Source organism: Balaenoptera physalus (genome assembly GCF_965194825.1).
Source record: "Balaenoptera physalus genome assembly, chromosome: 10".
In the NCBI taxonomy this organism is placed as follows: domain Eukaryota; kingdom Metazoa; phylum Chordata; class Mammalia; order Artiodactyla; family Balaenopteridae; genus Balaenoptera; species Balaenoptera physalus.
Genome location: NC_138889.1, coordinates 104,944,496 through 104,970,036, shown reverse-complemented (window position 1 = coordinate 104,970,036; position 25,541 = coordinate 104,944,496). Strand labels below are relative to the sequence as shown.

The 25,541-nt window shown below is 49.6% G+C and overlaps 2 protein-coding genes across 7 annotated transcripts; both read left to right on the top strand.

Annotated features, from left to right (window-relative positions):
* Window positions 1-117: 117 nt before the first annotated feature.
* Window positions 118-8,685, top strand: MTA2 (metastasis associated 1 family member 2). Of its 2 annotated transcripts, none has more exons than XM_082477909.1 (18): window positions 118-781; window positions 1,534-1,601; window positions 1,972-2,065; window positions 3,689-3,806; window positions 3,940-4,003; window positions 4,227-4,305; window positions 4,582-4,684; window positions 4,866-4,965; window positions 5,139-5,327; window positions 5,430-5,504; window positions 5,624-5,682; window positions 5,845-5,942; window positions 6,059-6,198; window positions 6,467-6,695; window positions 6,892-6,981; window positions 7,313-7,431; window positions 7,537-7,679; window positions 7,904-8,685. In XM_082477909.1, exons 1-18 carry the CDS (start codon window positions 754-756, stop codon window positions 8,067-8,069), a joined length of 1,962 nt encoding a protein of 653 aa, XP_082334035.1. In that variant the 5' UTR covers window positions 118-753; the 3' UTR covers window positions 8,070-8,685. The 2 variants fall into 2 exon arrangements, with proteins under 2 accessions (XP_082334035.1, XP_082334034.1); XM_082477908.1 differs by having other exon boundaries at window positions 4,188-4,305.
* Window positions 8,686-10,084: 1,399 nt separating this feature from the next.
* Window positions 10,085-24,896, top strand: TUT1 (terminal uridylyl transferase 1, U6 snRNA-specific). Of its 5 annotated transcripts, XM_082477906.1 has the most exons (10): window positions 10,172-10,249; window positions 11,387-11,819; window positions 11,897-12,087; window positions 19,881-20,196; window positions 20,381-20,481; window positions 21,626-22,095; window positions 22,675-22,784; window positions 22,949-23,059; window positions 23,241-23,333; window positions 23,703-24,896. In XM_082477906.1, exons 3-10 carry the CDS (start codon window positions 12,073-12,075, stop codon window positions 24,851-24,853), a joined length of 2,367 nt encoding a protein of 788 aa, XP_082334032.1. In that variant the 5' UTR covers window positions 10,172-10,249; window positions 11,387-11,819; window positions 11,897-12,072; the 3' UTR covers window positions 24,854-24,896. The 5 variants fall into 5 exon arrangements, with proteins under 5 accessions (XP_082334031.1, XP_082334028.1, XP_082334030.1 ...); XM_082477902.1 differs by lacking the exon at window positions 11,387-11,819 and having other exon boundaries at window positions 10,120-10,249; XM_082477903.1 differs by having other exon boundaries at window positions 11,387-12,087.
* The last annotated feature ends 645 nt before the right edge of the window (window positions 24,897-25,541 follow it).

Sequence of the window (25,541 nt, the reverse complement as noted above, 5' to 3'; positions counted from 1 at the left end):
CGGCGCGGCTGGGCGCCTAGGGCCTTTGTGGGGATGGGGAGGAAGGAAAAGGGGAATGTGGAAAGGGTGAGGGAGCGTAGACCTTTCATGCAAATAACAAGCAAAGCCGCTTGCAAATAACTCCGCGAAGCGCAAAGCCGCTTCGAGTCTTTCGCGGCCGCATGCGGAGCTGCAGCACTCCGGCGAGGAAAGTGTTAAGCCCAACTCCTCTCCCCGCCCTCGGGGGCGGGGCCGAGCCGCAACGGAAAAAACCGAGCGCCGGGCCGCGGTTGGCCGGAGGGAGCCGAACTTCTTCCGGAAGTAGCCGAGCTTTGCGGTCTCGTTCTCCGACCGGAGCCGAGCGCTGGGCCTTGTTCTGCGGATCCGCCGAAGGTGTTCCGGAAGGAGGCGAACCCCCAGGCGGGCAGGGCAAGGTTTCGCGGCGACCCTCAAGAGTCCAACGCCTGGCGGGGCTCGGCGAGCGCGGGGGGAGCTGCAGCCTGGCTCCGGTCCGGCGGGAGCCGAGCTCCTTCCGGAAGAAGCCGAGCGGGCCGGCGCCGGCCTCGGCGTCCCGGGCTAGAGGCGGTAGAGGCGGCGGCGACAGCGCGGGCCGGGATGAACCGCGACGGCTGAGGCGGCGGAGGTGCCGGCTGCGCGGGCCCGACTGAGACTTCTGCGAAGCACCAGCCCCGCGCTCCGGGCTTCGCTTCGAGCCCTGACCCAGTGAGCCTCCCGGACCCCTTTGTGCGGCCGGAGGCGGCGGCGGGAACGGCCATGGCGGCCAACATGTACCGAGTGGGGGGTAAGTACCGGGCGTAGGGGCTGCGGGGCCCGGGGCGGGAGAGGTTGGGGGCCGGGATCGGAGAGGCTCGGCACCCGGTGGCGCGGGGAGCCGCGTTTGGGGCGGCGTGGTCTAGAACGCGGACCGGAACCGGAACCGGGAGCACGGGGAGGGAGGGCGCGGGGATCGCGACTCGGCTGGGCACCGAGACTCCCGGAGAGGCTTCGGGCGGCCCGACGGCACTCGCGGGGCAGAGTCTGGGGCCGCCGGTGTCGCGGAGTGGGCTTGGGAAAGTGGTTCTGAAGGAATTGACAGGGCAGGCAGGGGGCGCGAAGGGCCGGGGCGACCGCTTTGCCACCTGCGGGGGAGCCGTTGGGAGGTTTCCTCTTCCCAGGCGTTATTGTGCGCCTCGGTTCGCAAAGGTGGGGGCCCTGCGCAGGAGTGAACAATTGCTCGCTTGGCCCAGACTGGGATGCAACTCCATCGCTGAGTGGTGGGGACTGCTGGGGAACCCGCTGATTCTTGTCTCCTCCTGAAGGCTCACTTTTGAGTGAAGGATCTGATTTTAGAACTAGGTGATTAAGGGTAGAGGGTGGGGCATCCTTCCCTTATTTTCTGTTAGTCTTTCCACTTCCACATTTCAGCGTCCTCTCTACCTAGACCCTTATCTCCTTTTGGTCTACTCGGGCCTGCTTTCGCTCCTCCCACCCTGGTGCTCGGCTCTCCCATCTACTCCTCTGATCTTCCCGGTTCTTCCCCACCCCCTCCTACAGATTACGTCTATTTTGAGAACTCCTCCAGCAATCCTTACCTGGTTAGAAGGATTGAAGAGCTCAACAAGGTGAGTGGAGCAGAGTCCCGCAACCTCCTCTTTCTTCTGAGGTCTCTAACTTCAGGTGAATGAGAGAGAGAGAGAGAGAGAGATAACACAAACCCTATCCTAAGTACCCATTCATATTCATTCATTCATTTATTCATTCATTCCACACATTCAGGAAAGGCTATTGAGAGCTTAGTGGGAACTTTGCTATTCTGTTTCTTGGGGGCCAAGGAAAGGGATTTGGAAGTCTGTCCTTAAATGGAAATCTCTTGATTCATAATTTCTTGAGCTTTTCTTACATTCTTTAGACTTGTTCACTGTTGTTAGTCTCTTCTTTATGCATTTCCACTTTCAAATGACTAGTTTTCACCACCATTTTTTCTCTCCTTAGACTGCAAATGGAAACGTGGAGGCAAAGGTTGTGTGCCTTTTCCGGCGAAGGGACATTTCTAGTAGCCTCAACAGCCTGGCTGATAGTAATGCCAGTAAGTGTCTTTGTACCCCACCCCCGGCGCCCCCGTCTCCCCCTGCCCATGATCTGAAGCCTGCGCATGTCCCTGCAGGTGTTTCTCTTGGTAGCATGCCCAAGGCAGGGGTGTGAGTTTGGGGGTGGGAAATGCCTGGTCTGCAGAGGGAGGCCTGTTTTTACACGTTGGGTTGGAAGCAGGGTGGAGAGGCCATGATAAGGAAAGCCAGAATTTGGCTTGTGTGTGAGTGTGTATTTAAGAGATGATAGTATTTAAATAGGGGATGAGGAGGAGCTTTAGAGAAGCAGGACTCTTGGGGGACAGTTTTGGTTATGTTGGGACAATGGGTGGTGACTGTGAAGGTCAGGTGAAGAGGAAGAGATCGTACTTAGAAGCCTGCATAACAGGGAAGCAGGTTTTTTTTTTTTTTTTTTTTTTTTTTTTTTGTGGTCATGAGGTGGTAAGGATACATGGATGGGAGAGAATAAATAGGAAGCCAGGAAAGTTTTCTTGCACTTTTCCCCTTTCTCACCTATCCTGGCTTCCCCTTTACTCCACTTTACATCTTTCCCGTTTCTTTTTGCCTTATTCTACTTCTCTTTATGCTTTCATCATCTTTTCAGATACATATTCTTCCCGTTTCCCTTAGTTTCTTTTTCTTTTTCTGCTTTGGCTTTCTTTCCCCTTCCTCTTGTTCTTCCTAAATTATTTTTCTCATTTTGGGCTTTTTTGGGCCTTGGACATGAAGGGGTTAATGAGGACCTGGGCCTACCAAGTTCTCCGGCCCTCTGGGGTTTCCAGTCCCATCTGGCAGGGGCTGACCTTGGCCTTGTCCAATCAGAAAGGGTGTGGGGGGTGTGGTCCCCCTTGCCTTAGCGCAGGGTTTCCGGAGCACACAGGCGAGGGGTGGAGCCTACTGCACACCCCTGCCCCACCCCCCCTTTCTCCCTGAGGTTGGGAACAATGCACCAATGAGCCTGGGCCTGTGGCTCTTTTGCCCCCTCCCTGTTTGGTTGGCACCCAGCCAAGTTAACCCTTTCCACCAAGGTTTCAGGGCAAGTTGCAGCTCCTTGGGGAGGAAGGTGTTGGCACTGGCTTGAGAGGTACTGTCCTTGAAAGCCCCACAAACAAACGATTGTTAGCCAAGTAGAAAACAAGGGATAGTTAGGGTCGCATGTGACGTTTAAGAGCAAAGTCTCCTGAGATTTGCAAAGAGGAACTGGTAAACACACTCCCGTGTGGTGCTTTTATTTATTTATTTTATTTGGATTTCTGGACCCCAGGCTAGTTTAGCAAGAGACAGGTGGGATATTCTTGCTGGGCGTCATGTGAGCAGATTTGTGCTGTATGAGTGGTGTCTGAGCATGGGCACCTGGGTCTGTGATGTATTTCTGTGGCAGTCTTTGTACTCTCAGCAGCTCTTCCCTAAAAACACTCGTTAGTAATGGAGAGTTGGGAGTATCTGTAACGGGGGTGGGGGTGGGGAAGCTAAGAGGGAAAGCTGGTGGTGTGAGAGGCAGGTGCCTCGGGAATGTGAGAAAAACAAGTGAGACAGGAAATATTTTCCCTGGGTTAGAGCTTCTAAGGTGGCTTCTTTCTGAATTAGTTTCTGACTCGGCGTCTTCCTCCTAAATCTCCCAGGGGAGTTTGAGGAGGAATCAAAGCAGCCAGGGGTGTCGGAACAGCAGCGACATCAACTGAAGCACCGGGAGCTTTTTCTTTCTCGGCAATTCGAATCGTTACCAGCCACCCACATAAGGTATAGGACAATCAGGGCCACTGTGGCCTGCATACACTTATTTAGAAGGAGGAAAGGAGGGGCTAGTGTATTGGAGCTGCTGTACAGAGGAAATGAGGAGTTCACCCAGGGTTTTCTGACCTCTCTCCTGTAGGGGGAAATGCAGTGTGACCCTCTTGAATGAGACAGATATCTTGAGCCAGTACCTGGAAAAGGAGGTGAGAAAGAGGTGTCGGGAGAAGAGGGAGGGAAGTGGGTATTGCCCCGAAAGGCAAGAAGAAGGTCTGACTGGGATGAGGTACAGGTTGACAGGCTGCCTGTCTTGGGAACTCTGGATACACCCCACTGCCCCCTGCCTATGAGGACTGCTGCCCTGCTTACCTTCTCTCTTTCCATCTCCAGGACTGCTTTTTTTACTCACTGGTGTTTGACCCTGTGCAGAAGACACTTCTAGCTGATCAGGGGGAGATTCGAGTTGGTTGCAAATACCAAGCTGAGATCCCAGATCGCCTGGCAGAGGGTATGCAGCAGGAGACACTGTATTATGGCTACGGGGTTGTGTAACATCATAGTCTCTGAACGGTGTGCCCTGGCGTTGTGTGGTGTACAGTCTGCATGGCTCTATGTTGTGACCCTGGCAGAATGGGACCTTAGGAACCGGAAAGGGGCAAATGGGCACATTGGGAAGAGAAGTCTGAGAGTTGAGGTGGCTGACAGAATCCAAGGAGGAGACGAGGTGTTACTTTGTCAAGACATCTATTATCCTTCCCGATGATACCATTTCCCCATTCCCCAGGAGAATCTGATAATCGGAACCAACAGAAGATGGAGATGAAAGTCTGGGATCCGGACAACCCGCTCACAGACCGGCAGATTGATCAGTTTCTCGTGGTGGCCCGGTGAGTGGTGGGTGGATGGGGCAGATGGGCTGGGGGTGGTGTGGACATAGTTCTGATTCATGTTCGTAGAGATGGACTTTATTTATTTTTGGCCTGGGTGTTGTCCTTCTTTCTCATCTGGCTTGGTTCCTCAGCCCACTCGTGCTTTCTTCTTTCCCTGACTTCTCACTCTCTCCCTTAGAGCTGTGGGGACCTTCGCAAGAGCCCTAGATTGCAGCAGCTCCATTCGGCAGCCAAGCTTGCACATGAGTGCAGCCGCCGCTTCCCGAGATATCACTCTGGTGAGCAGAAGTTGGTGGGTAGTTGGGTAGGCTGGGCTTTGTGGGGACCTGCAGAGCCTTGGGACTCTGCAGGGAGGAGGGTATCTCTGAGGGAGTGGGAGTATTTAAAGAGCAACAGGGGAGTGGTGCTGAGGGTTTCAGGTCATCAGCATTGTTTCCCACCTTTCCTGTAGTTTCATGCCATGGATACATTGCAAAGGAACGGCTACGACCTGGCTAAGGCCATGTCGACCCTGGTGCCCCAGGGGGGCCCGGTGCTGTGTCGGGATGAGATGGAGGAATGGTCAGCCTCAGAGGCCATGCTATTTGAGGAGGCCCTGGAGAAGTATGGGAAGGATTTCAATGATATTCGCCAGGACTTTGTAAGTGGATGGGGCTAGGAGGAGAGGTGGAAGAGGTGACAGGTGAGGGAACCAGGACCAGTGGCCAGAGAGCAGCTCACCTTCTTCCTTATGCCTCCTCAGCTACCCTGGAAGTCACTGGCCAGCATAGTTCAATTTTATTACATGTGGAAAACCACAGACCGATACATTCAGCAGGTAAGGTCTGGGCTGGGGAGGCTGGACCAGAGGCCTCCTGCTCACCTCTGCCTTTGAAGTTGATGACATCCTCCCTGCTGAGATGCTCTGATCCTTTTTTCTTTTTCTCCTTCCTGCAGAAAAGATTGAAAGCTGCTGAAGCAGACAGCAAACTAAAACAAGTCTACATCCCCACCTAGTAAGTGTGATGGGTAGGGGAGACAGGCATGTTTCCCTTCTCTGCCCCTAACCTGTGCTTTCCTAAGTGATTGGGAGGTGGGCCGGAGACGTGGTCAAATTATAGAGACAAAGTGGAAGTGGATTCTTTTCCTTGACCAGTTCCTGGTTTCTCCCCCATTAGCACCAAACCAAACCCTAACCAGATCATCTCTGTGGGCTCAAAACCTGGCATGAATGGGGCTGGATTCCAGAAGGGCCTGACTTGTGAGAGTTGCCACAGTGAGTTCCAGGGAGGGACAGGGATGCCGGGGGTGAGCCGGGCGTTTGCTCTGGCCCAGCAACCTGAGAGGCTCAGGTAGCCTCCGGACCATTCCCTCCTCTCCATGCTCCTGCAGCCACACAGTCTGCCCAGTGGTATGCCTGGGGCCCACCCAACATGCAGTGCCGCCTCTGTGCTTCCTGTTGGATCTACTGGAAGAAGTACGGGGGACTGAAGACCCCAACCCAGCTTGAGGGGGCTGCTCGGGGCACCACAGTAAGGATGGATGATGAGGGACAGGTTGGGGAGAGCAGTAAGCTAATTGATGTGAGCTTTAAGCGAAGGCCAGGACACCCAGCTCCAGTAAGGTGATGGCTTGACTGGGCGTGGGGGTGGGGTGGTACTAGACAGTGGTTGGGGAGCCAGGCAGGTTGGGATGGCAGCAAAGAGATCAGGCAGGAATAAAAGACTCTCCATCAAGAATGGAAGAAGGGAGCCTTGGTGACTGACTGTGTTCTCCCCTTTTCCTATGTCCTTCTTCCAGGAGCCACACTCGAGGGGTCATTTGTCCAGACCCGAAGCCCAAAGTCTCTCCCCCTATACGACCAGCGCCAACCGGGCCAAGCTGCTGGCTAAGAACAGGCAAACATTCCTGCTCCAGACCACGAAGCTGACCCGTCTTGCCAGACGCATGTGCAGGGACCTGTTACAACCGAGGAGGGCTGCCCGACGACCTTATGCCCCTATCAACGCCAATGCCATCAAGGCAGAGTGTAAGGGCAGGAGTGCTGGGGCTGGTGGCAGGTTCGGGGTTGCTCTGGCCAGAGACCAGTGTTTCTCTGGGTGTTTAAGGACAGTAGTAGGGATAGTATGTCACAAGGATTTGTTACGAGGTTAGGCATGGTTCCTGGCCCCAGAGGAGGCCTGAATAGTGAAGCCCCTTCAAAAGCGTTCATCTTTGTTCTCCAGGCTCCATTCGACTCCCTAAGGCCGCCAAGACTCCACTGAAGATTCACCCTCTGGTGCGGCTCCCCCTGGCAACTATCGTCAAAGATCTGGGTAAGGGTGGGTATAGGATGGGAAATCTTTAGGGTGGTGTCCGGCTCCCGGTCCTTGTATCATCAAGATCCTTCACTTCCCCTGCTTTTGTCTTTCCCATTGAGTCCAAAGAGGTTTAGTCTAACACTGTACTTTTGTAGGTTAAAAATGTTATTTTTCACAAGCTATCCAGTATAACTATATACTGATTGATAAGATCATACTCATGTGTGACTTTTGAAATACTGGTGATTACTCTCCAGACCCCTCCCCTATCCCTGCTTTTGGGGATGCATACAGAAGAGAAAGTGTGAACATTCTCTAAGGTTTCCTTTTTTTTTTTCCCTGACAGTGGCCCAGGCACCTCTGAAACCAAAAACACCTCGGGGTACCAAGACACCGATCAACAGAAACCAGCTGACCCAGAACCGGGGACTGGGGGGCATCATGGTGAAACGGGCCTATGAGACTGTGAGTTGACAGACTGGAGTGGGCCAAGTTGAGTTGGGTGGGCTTTTATATCTGATAGGTGTCTGAGAGTCCCCTCTCTCATTGTGCTGCCCCATCCTTTTCCAGATGGCAGGAGTCCCTTTCTCTGCCAATGGAAGGCCTCTGGCCTCAGGGATTCGCTCAAGCTCACAGCCAGCAGCCAAGCGTCAGAAACTAAACCCAGCTGATGCACCCAATCCTGTGGTGTTTGTGGCCACAAAAGATACCAGGTAGGGAGCCCTCCATGGGAGGGGCTGAGAGGTTGACAACCTAGATTGGTGGATATGGGAAAGGAAATAGGAAGGAGTATCTGAGCAAGACCAGCTCCACGAAGACTGGGTGCAGGGTGGGGATGTTAGGAAGGAATGGGCTGGAAGGTGGAATTGTAGTGGAATGTGGGGTTTCATCTTGAAGGTCTTTGCTTTTTTTATTGCCCCCTTCTCTTCCTGGCCAGAGCCCTGCGGAAGGCTCTGACCCACCTGGAAATGCGGCGAGCTGCCCGCCGGCCCAACTTGCCCCTGAAGGTGAAGCCACCACTGATTGCAGTGCGGCCCCCAGTCCCTCTTCCTCCATCCTCACATCCTGCCAGCACCAGTGAGCCCATTGTCCTGGAAGATTGAGCACCTGTGGGGAAGGGAGGTGGGCTGAAAGCTAGAGGGTGGGTGCACAGGGCACCTAGCCTCCCTTCCCTTTAGTATCAAAGGGAATGAGGAGTGAAGGAGGGAGGGAGCAAGTGAGTGTGTCCTTGGAGGGGTTGGACGCCCTCTGGTGTTAGCACTTGGAGGCTTGTCCCACTCCAGTGCTTCTCCATGCCTGATGGTGGAGGGCAGACTGCAGGAACTGGCCCATTGTGGGAACCTAGCCTGTTTTGGGGGGTAGGACCCACAGTTGTCTTGGACAGTTTTGGGGGAAGGGTTTTTAAATTTTTAAAAAATTTTGCCTCCCTTTGTGAAAGGGGATGGGGGAGGGGAGGAGTAAACAGATATCAGGTGGTGGTATCTGGTTGGGGGAGGGGGGGCGTGCACTGCCATGACTGCCATGTCTTTTTTTTTTTTTTTTTTTTCTAATTGAGGGTTTCTCTTCCTGTCCGGTGTCCGGACTTTCCTAAATGGAGTTTGAGGTCCCTAAGCTGGTATCAACTCCAGCCTATGCTCGCTCTTTCCTTCCCTCCCCTTGTCCCCTCTGCCTTTTGTACGCCAGTTCTCAGAAATAAAGACCTTTTGTCTGTTTTTTTAACCTCGGATTCTGTAATTGGTTCTTATAGTAACAAATAAAAAGCTGTTTTCTTCAGCTCCTCCTGGCTCAGCTATTCTCTGCCGTGTGCATGCGTGTGCGTGTGTGTGTGTGTGTGTGTGAAGGTGCTTCTTTATTTCCTCTTACTCCCCTCTCCTTTTTACTTAGGGGATTCTGGGAGTTGTTAGAGGCCAGAGCAGGATGTAGCCCACTTTGGGGTGTACTGTAGGATCGTATCACCTAGCTCTGTGGTGTATTTGCACAGACTGCTGCTTCAAGGATCCCCAAGGGCAGCCTCAGCAACTGCCTTGATATTGGGGCCAACTCTAGTGCTGTTTCCTCCCTTTTTAGGTTTGGGAGACAGATTAGACATTTGAGCTGGTCCCAACAAGAGGAGCACCTTAGGAGAGAGAACGAGAAGTTAAGCCTACTGTGTGCTCCTTGAGCACTTTCTTTAGAGATAGGGAAAAGCCTCAGTTGTGACTTGCTCAAGGTTAGATCCTGAGATGTCTGCCTCAGGTCCGCTGCTCTTTCCACAGCCGGAAGCTGTGGAAAGCTGTGGGTTGATCAAACACAGCAGGAGCTGCTTAGCCCAGCTGATAGGCCCCTCCATGTCATGGTCCTTGTCCCTGGGGCCTCCCTAGCTCTCTTACTCCCTCCCTGGCCTGAGCCAACACCTCGATAGTGTCGGGAGGAACTGACCACTATAACAGTCTAGGGGGAAGCAGCACCCTCCAGTGTCTTCACTCAGCTGCCACCGTAGCACGTTCCGCCGCATGCCTTTAAGTGGGCCGGTGGCTCTGTCTCCTGGTGGGTGCACTCCACGCAGCCCGCTAACGCGGAAGAGAGGCGATCTGGCTGTAGCCCGTGGAGTCCGGAATGTGCCCGGTGGGGGCAGAGCTCCCCAACGAGGGTTAGGAAGAGGTCGCAGAACTCCCATTCCGGGAGAGGACCGACGGCAGAGGGAGAGGGTAACAGCCCTGAGGCGGTTGGGAGTTTAGGGACAGTGCGGGCTTCGTGAAGGATCCGCTTTTATTCACTAGGTAAATATGGGGTTGAGGATACAGTCTCTACTGCCCCTTGAAGGAGGACACAGCATGCTCTCGACCGCCCGGCAGGGAAATCGCCGGCCGTCAGGCAGCGGGCCCGGCAAGAAACCCAGCACACTCTGGCTGCCTTATGAATATTCACGACCTTTGGGCCAATCAACGTCTGAACAGCTCAGAGCACACCAATTGGCTTACCGCATGCAGATAAGCATCGTAGATGGTATTCCTAAAGCTCGTAGAGACTTAAGTCGGGCTGGAAACGGAACCTCGAGCGGAAAGAGCTCGGTTTTCGGAGGAGTGTACCGCGCGATTGGGCGGCGGGTACGTCACTTCCTATCGGACGGGCGGAAGTTGCTTCCCAGCGTGTTGCAATTTGTAGAAGTGAGTTCCGGTCGTGGCCGAAGTGGTTGCATTTTGTTGGTACCGGACGGTTGTGATGGCTGCGGTGGATTCGGATGTCGAACCGCTGCCTCGCGGGGGTTTCCGCTGCTGCCTCTGCCACGTCACTACGGCCAACCGTAAGCGGTGGCTAGTGAGGGGGGTGTTTATGGGCTTTCGTCTTTGGGTCCTAGCGAAGGTTAGGGTTATAGGTCATAGTTCTTGCCAAGTCGGTTGGTAGGGTCTCACCTCCGTTTTCTCTCCGCTGTCCGAAGGGATTACAGAGTGGGGGAGAGTCCCACCACCTTACACCCCAGCTTCCCAGTATCCGAAATCTTGACGACAGAAGTTTCGTTATTTCCTCTTTAACCGTCATCTACTGGATATTCCCTTTGTGCCTGCTACTCCGCTGGGCTCTAGCGCGGGGAGAGGGGATTTAGAGATGAAGGAGCTCACCACCTAGAGATGGAGACAATTTCAGTACCCTATAGATGTGTTTGGAAAGCTTCAGGATCACAGAGAAGGTAGTAATTAAGTGAGGGAAGCCCTACAGAGGAGCTTCCCAAAGGCAGAGATGGGGGAAGTAGCATGGTATGCATGTTTGGAACGTGGGTTTGGAAAAGGAAACAAGGTCCTTTTATGACAGCGCAAGAGGCTCAATGAAACCTCATATTCCACTTTTGAAGTCTGGAATCATAATCTCCCCTAAACATGATCTTTCATTCTCCTTTTCCTTTGTGAATGGCACTACCACTTGTCCAGTAGGGCAAGCCAGAAATCCAGGATAGTCTTCTCTGGCCCCACATATACATTGGTGACATCAAGCAGCTGACTCAAAATGTAATAAAAATTTAAAAATCAGCTAAGTTTTCCCGCATTCACCATGTACCAGACTCTCAGGCAAGTGCTATATATGAATAATATCAATGTGGTAGGTACTATTATTATCTCCATTTTATACCTGAGGAGACATGAACAGCGAGGTTAAGTAAGTTGCCCAAGATTTCGCACAGCTTGACGGAGCTGGGATTTGATTCTGGGTAGTGTGACTTTTGATCCTGCACTTGTAATCTCTATACTATACTCAGAAATGATAAATGGGAAATAGTCTAGGGTCCTGATTTGTTTAGTTCTTCTATAAATGACCTAGATAAGTTACCTGTTAATTTCTTTGCAGTGTGCAGGTGTTGCTCTACCTAGCACTTGTAGATAGTTTAAGAAATACTTGTGGGGCTTCCCTGGTGGCGCACGGGTTAAGAATCCGCCTGCCAATGCAGGGGACACAGCTTCCAGCCCTGATCCGGGAAGATCCCACATGCCGCAGAGCAACTAAGCCCGTGCACCACAACTACTGAGTCTGCACTCTAGAGCCTGCGAGCCACAGCTACTGAGCCCACGTGCCACAACTGCTGAAACCCATGCGCCTAGAGCCCGCGCTCCACAACAAGAGAAGCCACTGCAATAAGAAGCCCGCGCACTGCAACGAAGACCCAATGCAACCAAAAAAAAAAAAATGAAATTGAAAAAAAAAAAGAAATGTGTTTCTATTAAAAAAAAAAAAAAGAAATACTTGTGTACAGCCAGTTCTCCTGGGAACCACTTAAAATGCTTTATATAGACAAATGGACAAGAGAGGAAGCTGCAAGGAGCCAGGACTTTGTCATTCAGAGGTCACATTTTCTATGGCTTGGAAGAATCAGTAGAATCTAGGTATGCCAAGAACAAAGTCTGGGTAGGTACACTGAAGTGCAATTCGGATGTTTTTGTCCTCATGTTTGTCTTTGCAGGACCCAGCCTAGAGGCCCACCTGGGAGGCCGGAAGCATCGACACCTGGTAGAACTACGAGCTGCTCGAAAGGCCCAGGGACTTCGAAGCGTGTTTGTCAGTGGCTTTCCCCGGGATGTGGATTCTACTCAGCTCTCTGAGTACTTCCAGGCATTTGGACCTGTGGCCAGTGTTGTCATGGACAAGGACAAGGTAGAGTGAGGGGCTCTGGGGGTAAAGAATGAGTCAGATGTCCTGCACACCAAAAGAAACGGGGGAGGGAGACCAGCAGCCTGTTTCTGCTGGTTCCTAATGTGGCTTGCCCTTGGTGGACACTCCGGTACTTGGGCTAGTCCAGCTTTGTGAGTCTCTCACCCTCGCCCCCCACCCCTGCTTGGATTTTATCAGTTTGTCAGAATTAGTCATTGGGGAACTTGTTGGTCATTTGTTTATTCAGTCAGTCTTTTATTTGCCAAATATTTATTAGCTGCTAACTTTGTACTAGGCACTGCTTAGAACTGCATTCTGAGTAGTGCATAGGGTAGTCATGGTGCCTGCTTGCACAGACCGTACAGTCTAGTGGAGGAAGTAGACAATTAAATGAGTAACTACTACAGTGAAGTGGGTGCTTTAAGACCACACCATTGGGAGATCTATCCTAACCCTTCAAGAGACTGGTTGATAAACCAGCTAGCAGTTTATTAAGTTATGCTGAAAGGTACTGAGGTCATCGGTCAGAACACCCTGTCCTCTGGACAATGCAAGACAAACAGACTTGTTCTTTGTGGTCCTTTTTGTCTTGCTTCCATGCCGACGTTTTGTCAGAGTCTCTCTAGTCCCCTGGAAAAAGTTTGCCGTTGTGGTGCTGTGCTCCGTGGTCATATTGTAGCTCTGAGGCTACACTCTGGTTTTGTGGGCTTAGATGACCCCAAATCTACTTAGCAGCCCAGGTCTTCTCTTACCGCGCCATGGGGTCTGTTTTTCTTAGAAATTGCATTCAGCAACCGACTCACAATAGCTTAAACAAGCAGGGTTCAATTGTTCTCTTATAACAAGAAGTCCAGACCTGGGCCGTCCAAGATTTTACTGTTTTCCTGCTCTGTCATTATTGGCATATGGCTCTCACTTCTTAGTTGTGATTATGCTGGTTCCACATCTTGCGGCAAGAAGAAGCAGGTTGAAGGGCAGACTATCAAAGGCTAGGGTCATCTGAGTCTGATCTCTTCCCCCGCTTTCTTTATTTCCCAGGAAAATATTTCTCAGAGGCCTCTTCAGCAGACATCTCCTTATATTTCATTGTCCAGAACTCTGTCTATCCCCTGGTTACTCCTAGCTACAGGGAAGCCTGGGAAATGAAGTTTTTTTAGCTGGGCACTTTGCCCCTCTGAGCAAAAAGCAGGGTTCTGTTAGTAAGGAAGTTAGGAGAATGTTTATTGGGTGGGCAATTGGCAGTGTCTGTCCCAAGTGACTTCTTCAGAAAGCTCAATGCCACCATTTTTGTTCATATTTATTTCAATTGTAAAGAAAGATCTTTTTCTGAACTTAAACCTCAAGTTTTTGAGGCTTCTATCAATAATTATAACAATAATGACTAAAATTTTTATTGAGCAATTATTATGCACCAATTATATGCTAAGTACTGTATATCTTATTTAATTTCCACAACATTTCCTTGAGATCATCACTGGGAAAGTTGGAGGTTTGGGGGAGCCCCTACTTGGGAGGCAGTCACGAGTTACTTAACCTCTCTGAGTTTCAGTTGCTTTTTTTTTTTAATTTTTATTCATTCATTCATTCATTCATTCATTCATTCATTTTTGGCTGTGTTGGGTCTTCGTTTCTGTGCGAGGGCTTTCTCTAGGTGCGGCGAGCGGGGGCCACTCTTCATCGCAGTGCGTGGGCCTCTCACTATCGCGGCCTCTCTTGTTGCGGAGCACAGGCTCCAGACGCGCAGGCTCAGTAGTTGTGGCTCACGGGCTCCGTTACTCCGCGGCACGTGGGATCCTCCCAGACCAGGGCTCGAGCCCGTGTCCCCTGCATTGGCAGGCAGATTCTCAACCACTGCGCCACCAGGGAAGCCCCTCAGTTTCTTAATTTGTAAAAAGGGAATAATAATACATACCTTGTTGTGGGAATCTTATGAGACTTCGAGAACAGCTTACATGAACTGTTCGGTTAATAATAAGCCCTCAGGGGGCACGGGTTCAGTCCCTGGTTGGGGAACTAAGATCTTGCATATCACACAGCGCAGCCTAAAAAAACCAAAAAACAAAAAAGTTGCAAGAAAAAAAAAAAAGTCCTCAGTAAATAGTGGCTCTAGTTGGGGATGCCGGTATTGAGAGGAGAAAAATGGCGGGGACACATCCTTCTGAATCTGCTTATGCTGCCCTCCCTGATGCCTTTTGTGCAGTTCTTGAGAGAAATATGTGCGCACAGACAAGGCCAGGCAAAGAGACACCTAATTGCTAGCTGGGGCTTCGGCTGCAAACTTGGTGTTGCACTGCAGTCTGTTGAGCTGTGTGATTCCTCAGAATCAGAAGATTGGCTAGGGCAGGCCCAAGTGGCTGCCTTTCTCCTTAGTTTCACTTTGGTTCTTTGTGCTGTTTGACATAGGGTAGAAGTGAGGGTAGACAGGGGACCCCCTTTTCTTTTTCCCCGCCTTGTATTGTCAATTGATATCATATATTATTAAGATATATAATTCACTGGTTGTTAGTATATTTGCAAGATTCTGCAACCATCATATGATCTAATTCCAGAATGTTTTTTATCACCCCAAAGAGAAACTGTGAACCTATTATCTGTCATTCTCCAATTGTGATTCAGGCCTGTGTGCTGGTGAAGCCATCCCCCTGGTTAATTTTTGTATATGGCTTGAGGTAGGGGTCCAACATCATTCTTTTACATGTGGTTATCCAGTTATCCCAGTTGAGAAGACTGTTCTTTTCCCATTGAATGGTCTTAGCACCTTTGTTGAAAATCAGTTGGTCACAGATGTACGAGTTTATTTCTGGAGTCTCAATTACATTCTCTTCATCTGAATGTCTGTCCTTTTTTAAAAAAATAATTAATTAATTTTTGGCTGCGTTGGGTCTTCGTTGCTGCACGCGGGCTTTCTCTAGTTGTGGCGAGCAGGGGCTAACCCTTCGTTGCGGTGCGCAGGCGTCTCATTGCGGTGGCTTCTCTTTGTTGCAGAGCATGGGCTCAGGAGCGCGGGCTTCAGTAGTTGTGGCTCGTGGGCTTAGTTGCTCTGCAGCATGTGGGATCTTCCTGGACCAGGGCTTGAACCTGTGTTCCCTGCCTTGGCAGGCGGATGCTTAACCACTGCACCACCAGGGAAGTCCTGAATGTCTGTCTTTATGCCAGTACCACACTGTCTTTTTTTTTTTTTTTAATACTTTATTTATTTTATTTATTTATTTATTTATGACTGTGTTGGGTCTCTTAGTTTTCGTGTGAGGGCTTTCTCTAGTTGCGGCAAGTGGGGCCCACTCTTCATCGCGGTGCGCGGGCCTCTCACTATCGCAGCCCCTCCTGTTGCGGGGCACAGGCTCCAGACGCGCAGGCTCAGTAGTTGTGGCTCACGGGCCCAGTTGCTCCGCGGCATGTGGGATCTTCCCAGACCAGGGCTCGAACCCGTGTCCCCTGCATTAGCAGGCAGATTCTCAACCACTGTGCCACCAGGGAAGCCCTTTTTTTTTTTTTTTTTTTTTTTTTTTAATTAAAAAATTGCTTGAGAATTCCCTGGTGGTACCGTGGTTAGGACTCGGTGCTTTGGCTGTCGGGGACTGGGTTCAATCCCTAGTCAGGGAACTAAGATCCCGGGAGCTGTGTGGCATGGCCAAAAAAAAATTTTTTTTAATTGAGGTAACATTGGTTTGTAACATTATATAAATTTTATGTGTACAACATTATATTTCTATTTCTGTATACCCTACAGCATGGTCACCACCAAAAATTTAGCTTCCATCCATCACCATACAGTTGATCCCCTTTACCCATTTTGCTCCGCTCCTTCCCCTCTGATAATCACTACTCCTGTCTGTATCTATGTGTTTGTTTTTGTTTGGTTTGTTCATTTATTTATTTATTTAATAGATGTTTTTATGGTACATATAGTACTTTATTTTTTTAAAAACTATTTATTTATTTATTTATTTATTTATTTATTTATTTATTTATTTATTTATTTATTTATGTAGGCTGCGCCGGGTCTTAGTTGCAGCACGCGGGATATTTGTTGCGGCACGTGGGATCTTTTAGTTGCAGCGTGCGGACTTCTTAGTTGCGGCATGCAGGATCTAGTTCCCCGACCAGGGCTTGAACCCGGCCCCCTGCACTGGGATCGTGGAGTCTTACCCACTAGACCACCAGGGAAGTCCCTGTTCATTTATTTTGTTTTTTGTTTGTTTTTTATATTCCATATATAAGTGAAATCATATGGTATTTGTCTTTCTTTGTCTTACTCATTTCGCTTAGCATAATACCCTCAAAGTCCATCCATGTTATTGCAAATGACAAAATTTTTTTTTTTTTAGTAGCTGAGTAATATTCTATTGTATATATACACCTCATCTTCTTTATCCATTCATCCATTCAGGGGCACTTAGGTTGTTTCCATACCTTGGCTATTGTAAATAATGCTGCAGTGAACATAGGGGTGCATATATCTTTTCAAATAAGCGTTTTCATTTTCTTTGTATAATAACCCAGGAGTGGAATTGCTGGATTGAATGGTAATTTTAGTATTAATTTTTTTGAGGAATCTCCATACTGTTTTCCATAGTGGCTGCACCACTTTATATTCCCAACAGTGCATGAGGGTTCCCTTTTCTCCACATCCTCGCCAAGACTTATTTCTTGCCTTTTTGATAATAGCCATTCTAATAGGCATGAGGTGGTATCTCATTGTAGTTTTTTTTTTTTTAAATCTTTTTGGCTGTGTTGGGTCTTCATTGCTGTGCATGGGCTTTCTCTAGTTGTGGCATGCGGGGGCTACTCTTCCTTGTGGTTGCGTCTCTTGTTGTGGAGCACGGGCTCTAGGCATGCTGGCTTCATTAGTTGTAGCACGTGGGCTCAGTAGTTGTGGCTCCTGGGCTCTAGAGCGCAGGTTCAGTAGTTGTGGCGCACGGGCTTAGTTGCTCCGCGGCATGTGGGATCTTCCCGGACCAGGACTCAAACCCGTGTCCCCTGCATTGGCAGGTGGATTCTTAACCACTGCGCCACCAGGGAAGTCCAGTCTTTTTGTTTTTAAAATTTTGGTTGAGTTGTATAAATTCTTTATATATTTTGGATATCAGCCCATTATCAGATGTATCATTTGCAAATATCTTCTCCCATTTGGTGGGTTGTCTTTTTATTTTATTGATGGTTTCCTTTGTAGTGCAGAAGCTTTTTAGTTTGATGTCGTCCCATTTGTTTATTTTTGGTTTTGTTTCTCTTGCTTGAGGAGACATATCTAGAAAGATATTAAGACCAGTATCAAAGAGCTTACTGCCAGTGTTTTCTTCTAGGAGTTTTATGGTTTCAAGTGTTACAGTCAAGTCTTTAATCTATTTTGAGTTGATATTTGTGTGTGGTGTGAGATAGTGATCTAGTTTCATTTTTTGCATGTGGCTGTCAAGTTTTCCAAACACCATTTATTGAAGAGACTGTTCTTACTCCATTGTATGTTCTTTGCTCCTTGTGGTAAATTAATTGTCCATATACATGTGGGTTTATTTCTGGGCTCTCAGTTCTTTTCCATTGATCTGTGTGTCTGTTTTTCTGCCAATACCATGCTGTTTTGCTTATTATGATTTTGTAATATAGTTTGAAATCAGGGAGTGTGATACCTCCAGTTCTTTTTTCTCAGGATTGCTTTGGCTATTTGGGGTCTTTTGTGGTTCCTATAAATTTTAGAATTTTTTGTTCTGTTTTGGTGAAAAATGTCCTTGGGATTTTGATAGGGATTGCATTGAATCTGTAGATTGCCTTAGGACATTTTGACAATGTTAATTCTTCTAATCCATGAGCATGGAATGTTTTTCTATTTATTTGTGTCTTCTTCAGTTTCCTTCAAAAATGACTTATAGTTTTCAGTGTATATGTCTTTCACCTCCTTAAAGTTTATTCCTAGGTATTTTATTCTCTTTGTTGTGATCGTAAATAGTTTTCTTAATTTCTCTTTCTGCTGGCTGATTGTTAGCATATAGAAAGAGAACAGATTTTTGTATGTTGATTTTTGTACCCTGCAACTTGACTGTATTCATTTATTATTTCTAGTGGGTTTTGGTAGAGTCTTTAAGGTTTTCTATATATAAAGTCATGTCAACTGCAAATCTTGATAGTTTTGCTTCTCCTTCCCAATTTGATGCCTTTTATTTCTTTTTCTTGTCTAATTTCTCTGGCTAGGACTTCAATACTGTTTTGAATAAGAGTGGTGAGAGTGGGCATCCTTGTCTTGTTCCTGATAGCTTTCAGTTTTTCACCATTGAGTATGATGTTAGCTATGGGTTTGTCATATATGACTTCTATTATGTTGCGGTGCATTCCTTCTCTACCCATTTTATTGAGAGTTTCTATCATAAATGGGTATTGAATCTTGTCAAATGCTTTTTCTACATCTATTGAGATGATATTTTTATTCTTCAGTTTGTTAAGGTATGTGTCTTGTTGATTGATTCACGGATGTTGAACCATCCCTGCATCCCTGAAATAAATCCCACTTGATGGTGGTGTATGATCCTTTTAAGGTATTATTGTATTGGATTTGCTAATACTTTGTTGCGCATTTTTGCATCTATGTTCCCGAGAGATATTAGCCTGTAGTTTTCTTTTTTTGTGTTGTCTTTGTATGGTTTTGGTATCGGTGATGTTGGCCTTGTAAAAATAAGTTAGGAAGTGTTCCCTCCTCTTCAATTTTTTGGAATAGTTTGAGAAGGATAGGTATTAAGTCTTTGATGGTCCTGGACTTTTGTTTTTTGGGAAACTTTTTGATTACTGTTTTAGTCTCCTTACTCGTGATCAGTCTGTTCAGCTTTTCCATTTCTTCATGATTCAGTCTTGGAAGGTTGTGTGATTCTAAGAATTTGTCCCTTTCTTCTAGGTTGTCCCTTTGTAGGTTTGTTGGTGTATAGCTGTTCATATTCATAATATTCTCTTACCCTTTGTATTTCTGTGGTATCCGTCGTTATTTCTCCTCTTTCGTTTCTGATTTTATTTATCAGAGGCTTCTCTCTTTTTTTTCTTAGTGAGTCTAGCTAAAGTTTTGTCACTAGTACCACACTGTCTTGATTACTGTAGAGAATACCTTTGTATAAGCAGGATGAGGTTCTAGCTTTACCACTGAAGAGAATATAAAAAAATATGGCCTTTTGCCAGAGCAGTTATATTTTTTCTGCTCCTGCTAACGTTTTACCTTAAAAAATGACCCAATGCATATCATTAAACTCAACCAAATCATAGCAGCACTGCTGTCACATTGCTGGTAAGTTCGTCAAAGATAGGGTTTATGTGTTTATATTTATGCCTAACACAGTGATCATTACATGGATTCTTAATATTAAAAGAGTCTAATTAAAGCAGGAAAAGTTAGGGGGTGAGTCATAGTATTATCAGTGAAACGTCATTGGGAAGACTGGGGTTTTATAAAATAGGTAAAATGAGGTTTTTCAGAGGCAGGCTTGGGTGAGAATAAAATGTATGCGATTTGAGTGAAGGAGATAATTGCTTTTCTTAATATATTCCCTGATGGGAATTCCCTGGCGGTCCAGTGATTAGGACTCCACGCTTTCGCTGCCAAGGGCGCGGGTTCAATCCCTGCTAGGGGAACTAAGATCCCATAAGCCTTGAGGCGTGGCCTAAATAAATAAATAAATAAGTTCCCTGATGTTATGGAAACAGCAAACAAATACTCCCAATTTATATGGTGGTCCCCATTTTAAAGATTCTCACCCACTGTCAGACCATGTGTTTGGATTCTAGGTTCCAAAACCATCATCATTGTCCCTGTTGTGGTTTGACAGGGAGTGTTTGCCATTGTGGAGATGGGGGACGTGGGTGCCCGGGAAGCTGTCCTCTCACAGCCCCAGCACAGCTTGGGAGGACATCGCCTGAGGGTCCGGCCACGGGAGCAGAAAGAGTTCCAGAGCCCAGCCTCCAAGTCCCCCAAAGGAGTGGCCCCCGACAGTCACCAGCTGGCAAAAGCACTAGCGGAGGCCCCGGACGTGGAGGCGCAGATGGTGAAGCTCGTGGGGCTGAGGGAGCTGTCTGAGGCCGAGCGGCAGCTTCGGAGCCTCGTGGTGGCCCTGGTGCAGGAGGTCTTCACAGAGTTCTTCCCTGGTGAGTCACCTCCCTCACTGTGTCTGAGCCCTCCCTGTCCTTCCTCCCCTGTGTTTGCATCCCCAGTCCTCCCTCAGCTAGTGGTGTTCATTTGCCTGCTTTTCCATCTTTGTGCCCCATTTTGTTCTTCCACCACTTACTCCCTGCAGTGTCTCTTGACCTTTATTCTCTGCTCGGCACCCAGGCTGTGTGGTCCATCCTTTTGGCTCTTCCATAAACAGCTTTGACGTCCATGGCTGTGATCTTGACCTCTTCCTGGATCTGGGGGACTTGGACGAGCCCCAGGTATGTGACCATGGAGGCAGCTGTGAAGAGTTAGTGGAAATGGTCATGTGACTCTGGGCAAGCACTTGACCTCTCGTGCCTTAGTTCCTCATCTATAAAATGGGGGTAATAGGACCTGCCTGAAAGGGTTATTATAATTGGAGAAATGTGAATGTGTATGGATATTGGTTAGGATAAAATGAATCAACATGGGATAAATGGCATTTGTAACAGGAAAAATACCAGATTTCAAAATAGCATGCATAATATCTTATTCGGGGAGATAATGGGTTATGTTTTTGCTTATCTGTGTTTTCTAACATCTAATGTACAGATCCTGCCTTGGGAATAGGAAAGGGTCATTATTTTTTTTTTTTTAATTAATTAATTGATTTTATTTTATTTTTGGCTGTGTTGGGTCTTCGTTTCCGTGCGAGGGCTTTCCCTAGCCGCGGCAAGCGGGGGCCACTCCTCATCGCGGTACGCGGGCCTCTCACCGTCGCAGCCTCTCTTGTTGCGGAGCACAGGCTCCAGACGCGCAGGCTCAGTAGTCGTGGCCCACGGGCCCAGCCGCTCTGCGGCACGTGGGATCCTCCCAGACCAGGGCTCGAACCCGCGTCCCCTGCACTGGCAGGCAGACTCCCAACCACTGCGCCACCAGGGAAGCCCTATTTTTTAAATAGACTATTTTTTAGAGCTGTTTTAGGTTCATAACAAAATTGAGCAGAAAGTACAGCGTTCCCATATATCTCTCACCCACAGAAGGTTTTTTGGGTTTTTTTTTGCTGCACCTCACAGCTTGCAGATCTTAGTTCCCCAACCAGGGATCGAACCCATGCCCCCTGCAGTAGAAGCGCACTGGAGTCCTAACCACTGGACCACCAGGGAATTCCCTCTTTAGTCTTATTTAATCTGGAACGGTTCCTCTGCCTTTTTTTGTTTTTCATGACAATAATGTTTTTGTAAAATACTGACCGTTTATTTTATGGCATTAAAAGGTTAATATTAAAAAAGGCTTGTGAAGGTTAAATGAGTTAACATTTATAAAGCCTTTAGCATAGGGCCTGGAACATAATAAGCAGTAATAGATATATCTTAGGGATGGAATGTTCCCCGGTTAGGGGACCCCAGGTGAGGCAGTTACTCAGCTCATTTCCATCCACAGCCAGCCCCAAAGGCTGCAGAATCACCATCCTTGGACTCGGCCCTTGCATCCCCACTGGACCCTCAAGCCCTGGCCTGCACCCCAGCCTCCCCTCCAGACTCACAGCCTCCAGCTTCTCCCCAAGACTCGGAAGCCCTGGACTGTGAAGCCCCTTCCTCCTCCCTGGCACCCCGGACTCCAGACTCTGCTTTGGCCTCTGAGACCCTCGCCTCTCCCCAGTCCCTGCCCACATCCTCGCCACTGCAGGAGGACCGGGGAGAGGGGGGCCTGGGGAAGGCCATGGAACTGGCAGAGGCCCTGAAGGGGGAGAAATCAGAAGGGGGAGCCATGCTGGAGCTGGTGGGATCCATTCTTCGGGGCTGTGTCCCTGGAGTGTACCGAGTCCAAACTGTGCCCTCTGCCCGACGCCCTGTGGTCAAGTTCTGCCATCGGCCTTCAGGTCTCCACGGTGACATCTCCCTCAGTAACAGGTACCTTTGTTTGGGGGGCGGCGGGGAAGGCCAGATGGGCACTCTGGGGAGGTTGAGGAGGGCGCCCTGCACCAGCTGAGCCTTGAGGTTGTCCTTATTTGGTCCTGTCTCTCTTTCTGATGCTCATCTCATGTCTGGCTTTCATTTCAGTGTTTGGAAAGTGTGTTTCTTGGGATACTGTTTTTAAGGATTTAGGAAAGAGTTCCATGGTTGAATAAGTTTTAGCATTGGGAAATGCTAAGTTAAACACAGGCAGGTTTCTCCCTTCCCTCCCTCTCCCCCACTTCCTCTTTCCTCCTCCTCCCTTCCTTCCTATCTTTGTTTCTTTGCATAGTAAAGGCTCTGATCAGTCTTAAAATAACATGCTCTGTAACTGTCTTAAGACATTTATAGGATGTAGTGTTTCCCAGACACATTTGATGTTCTTTTGTACATACTCTCTCCAGACCATGTCAGAAAACTCCTCGGGAAACCCTCTGTTGGCCTTCTTCCAGCTGGCCCCCATTACACAAGCCTGGAATGAGAGCTGGGGGTGATAGGTTCCTGAGCCCTAACACCCTTGTCCCCCCTCTGTCCCAGGCTGGCCCTGCATAACTCCCGCTTCCTGAGCCTCTGCTCTGAGCTGGATGGGCGAGTACGGCCCCTCGTGTACACTCTGCGCTGCTGGGCTCAGGGTCGAGGGCTGTCAGGTGAGAATGAATCAGGACAGACTTGGGGCTGTGTTCGTGTCGGGGCAAAGGCAGGGACTCAGGGAGAGAAGGAAGGCGGCAGGTACAGGAACCGGGGTTGCGAAAACTGCCAAGGAGGGTATCAGAACCGCCTGTAATCTAACCGGAATTGATTATTTACCCAGGGAGTGGCCCACTTCTCAATAACTACGCCCTGACCTTGCTCGTGATCTATTTCCTTCAGACCAGGGACCCTCCTGTGTTGCCCACTGTGTCCCACCTCACCCAGAAAGCAGGTACAGTAGCCCGGCCTCCACCCGCTGTGTCTCGTGAGCTTCATCTCTCTTCTTCATCTCACTTAGACATATTGAGCTCCCCTGGGAATGAGATCTCTGCTATCACTCCCATATCCACCCTCCCCCGCCCCCCTTAATCTTCCTGCTTCCAGGCTCACCCTCACCTTTTTTACGTTCATAGGTGAGGGCGAACAGGTGGAGGTTGATGGCTGGGACTGTAGTTTCCCCAGGGATGCCTCGAGACTGGAGCCCAGCACCAATAAGGAGCCCCTGAGTGAGTTTGGGGAGCCTGGGAGAGGACTAATAAATGGTGCTAATGACACAGTTACTGGCACACAGCAACCTCGTGGGATAGCTAATATTGTTATTGCTACTTTACAGATGAAGAAACCATGCCTTGGAGTAATTAAGTGGCTTGCCCAAGGTCATGCTGCTGGCAAGGGGAAGGGGCAGTATCTGGGGCACCACGGGAGAGAAGTTTGACCTCTTGTTTATAGGGATCAGAGGAGCCTGGCTCTGGCACTCTTCTGAGCCACTTGGGAGGGAAAAAGAAAGTCCAGCTAAGGGAATGGCTCTGGCACAGGGCTGATCTCACTTCTGGCCTCCAAGTGACCTCTTTTCCCTGGTCTTTCTCCTCCTCCAGGTTCCCTGCTGGCCCAGTTCTTCTCCTGCGTCTCTTGTTGGGATCTTCGTGGCTCACTGCTGTCCCTGCGGGAGGGTCAGGCACTGCCTGTGGCAGGGGGCCTGCCCTCTAATCTCTGGGAGGGTCTGCGCCTCGGTCCCATGAATCTCCAGGACCCCTTTGACCTGAGTCACAATGTGGCAGCCAATGTGACCAGCCGGGTGGCCGGGCGGCTACAGAACTGCTGCCAAGCGGCAGCCAGTTACTGCCGAAGCCTTCAGTACCAGTGCCGTTCCTCCCGGGGTCGGGACTGGGGGCTGCTTCCCCTTCTGCAGCCCAGCTCCCCTAGCTCCCTGCTGTCTGCAACACCCATCCCCTTACCCCCCGCTCCCTTCACCCAGCTCACTGCTGCCCTGGCCCAGGTGTTACAGGAAGCTTTGGGGTGCCATATAGAACAGGGAACCAAGAGACTGCGGTCAGAGGGAGGTGGAACTGGGGAGCCTCCCCAGGGAGGGACAAGCAAAAGATTGAAACTAGACGGACAGAAAAAAAGCTGTGAGGAGGGGCAGGAGGAGCAGCAGGGATGTGCAAGGGACCACGGTGAAGAGGGGGTGGAAGAAATGGTGATAGAGGTTGGAGAGTCGGTGCAAGACTGGGCCATGAGGAGCCCTGGGCAGCCAGGGGAGCCGGCCCCGATGACCGGAAGGCATCTAGGCACTGGAGAAGAGGGGCAGTCAGGCCCTGCAGCGCTGGCCGAGCAGGGGCCCAGAGGACCTGAGGCAGCCCGAGAAGGGTCTCAGGCCGAGGCAGGGAAGGGGGCGTCGCTCTCCTCAGTGGGCTGGCGCTGTGCCTTGTGCCACCGAGTGTGGCAGGGGCGGCGGCGTGCCCGAAGACGCTTGCAGCAGCAAACCAAGGAAGGAGGTGGAGCTGGTGCTGGCACAGGAGCAGAGTGGCTGGCAACTGAGGCTCGGGTCACCCGGCAGCTGAGAGGCCTGAGCAGTACTGAACAGGCACCAGGGGCCGAGCCACTCCTGACCTTCGTGGTGTCCGTCTCCCAGGCTGACCAGACTCTCACTGTGACCCCACTCCGGGATTCTCAAGGCCTCTTCCCTGATCTCCATCATTTCTTGCAGGTTTTCCTCCCTCAAGCACTTCGAAACCTGCTCAAGTGAAGATGGGGACCCTAAAGGGCAATAAAGCTGCTAGTTTAATAAACACTAGTTTCTGCTAATTTCCACCTGGTAATAATCCTGCTTCCCCCCAGTGCTTAATGCAGCCTCTCACAGGCACCCTCTCTCGCCACCCTAAAATAGGTCTCTCAGTATGTTTCCTTCTGAGCCCAGGAGGAGTGTGCGTCCGGCACCTGGACCCACTCAGTAGAGTTCTGGACAGATGGAGTGCTGGGTGGGTGGCTTGAGCAGCACCTGAGAAGTACCAAGTTTGTTTCCACATTTACCTTACTGCCCAGAGTTATGAACGGTGACGCCTTGAAATTTGGATTCAGGGTTCTTCATTCTCTCACTTAATGGAATTCATCCTGTTCTTAAATTGGGTTCCGATCTGAGCATGGGTAAAGGGCGAACCATCCATTGAATTGTCAGCCCTTCCGGGGAGGCAGGACGTGGCTGGGTTCTCCCTCAGCCCCTCCCCTGTTGCAGGCCCGAGGACTAGTGCCTCTTCTAAGCAGTAACAGCCTCCTTGAGCTGCGAGGCCGTTTAATGGAAAAAACCCTCACTTTTACAGAGGGCTTCGGACTTGGGCTCGGGTTAGATGTACAAGCTCTCCTCTAGAAAGAGCCGGAACAAAAGGAACGTGGCACCCCGCCACCTCCACTCAGTTGCTTCCGCTCCTATGAGTGTC

What these genes read in the sequence shown, in the direction of transcription:
- TUT1 (XM_082477902.1), top strand. Translation starts at nt 10,168, where the DNA reads ATGGCTGCGGTGGATTCGGATGTCGAACCGCTGCCTCGCGGGGGTTTC. An exon ending in CCACGTCACTACGGCCAACC is followed by an intron (nt 10,250 to 11,896) that starts GTAAGCGGTGGC and finishes TTGTCTTTGCAG; the next exon opens with GACCCAGCCTAGAGGCCCAC. An exon ending in TCAGGGTCGAGGGCTGTCAG is followed by an intron (nt 22,785 to 22,948) that starts GTGAGAATGAAT and finishes TTATTTACCCAG; the next exon opens with GGAGTGGCCCACTTCTCAAT.
- MTA2 (XM_082477908.1), top strand. Translation starts at nt 754, where the DNA reads ATGGCGGCCAACATGTACCGAGTGGGGG. An exon ending in TTACCAGCCACCCACATAAG is followed by an intron (nt 3,807 to 3,939) that starts GTATAGGACAAT and finishes TCTCTCCTGTAG; the next exon opens with GGGGAAATGCAGTGTGACCC. An exon ending in CAGTTTCTCGTGGTGGCCCG is followed by an intron (nt 4,685 to 4,865) that starts GTGAGTGGTGGG and finishes TCTCTCCCTTAG; the next exon opens with AGCTGTGGGGACCTTCGCAA.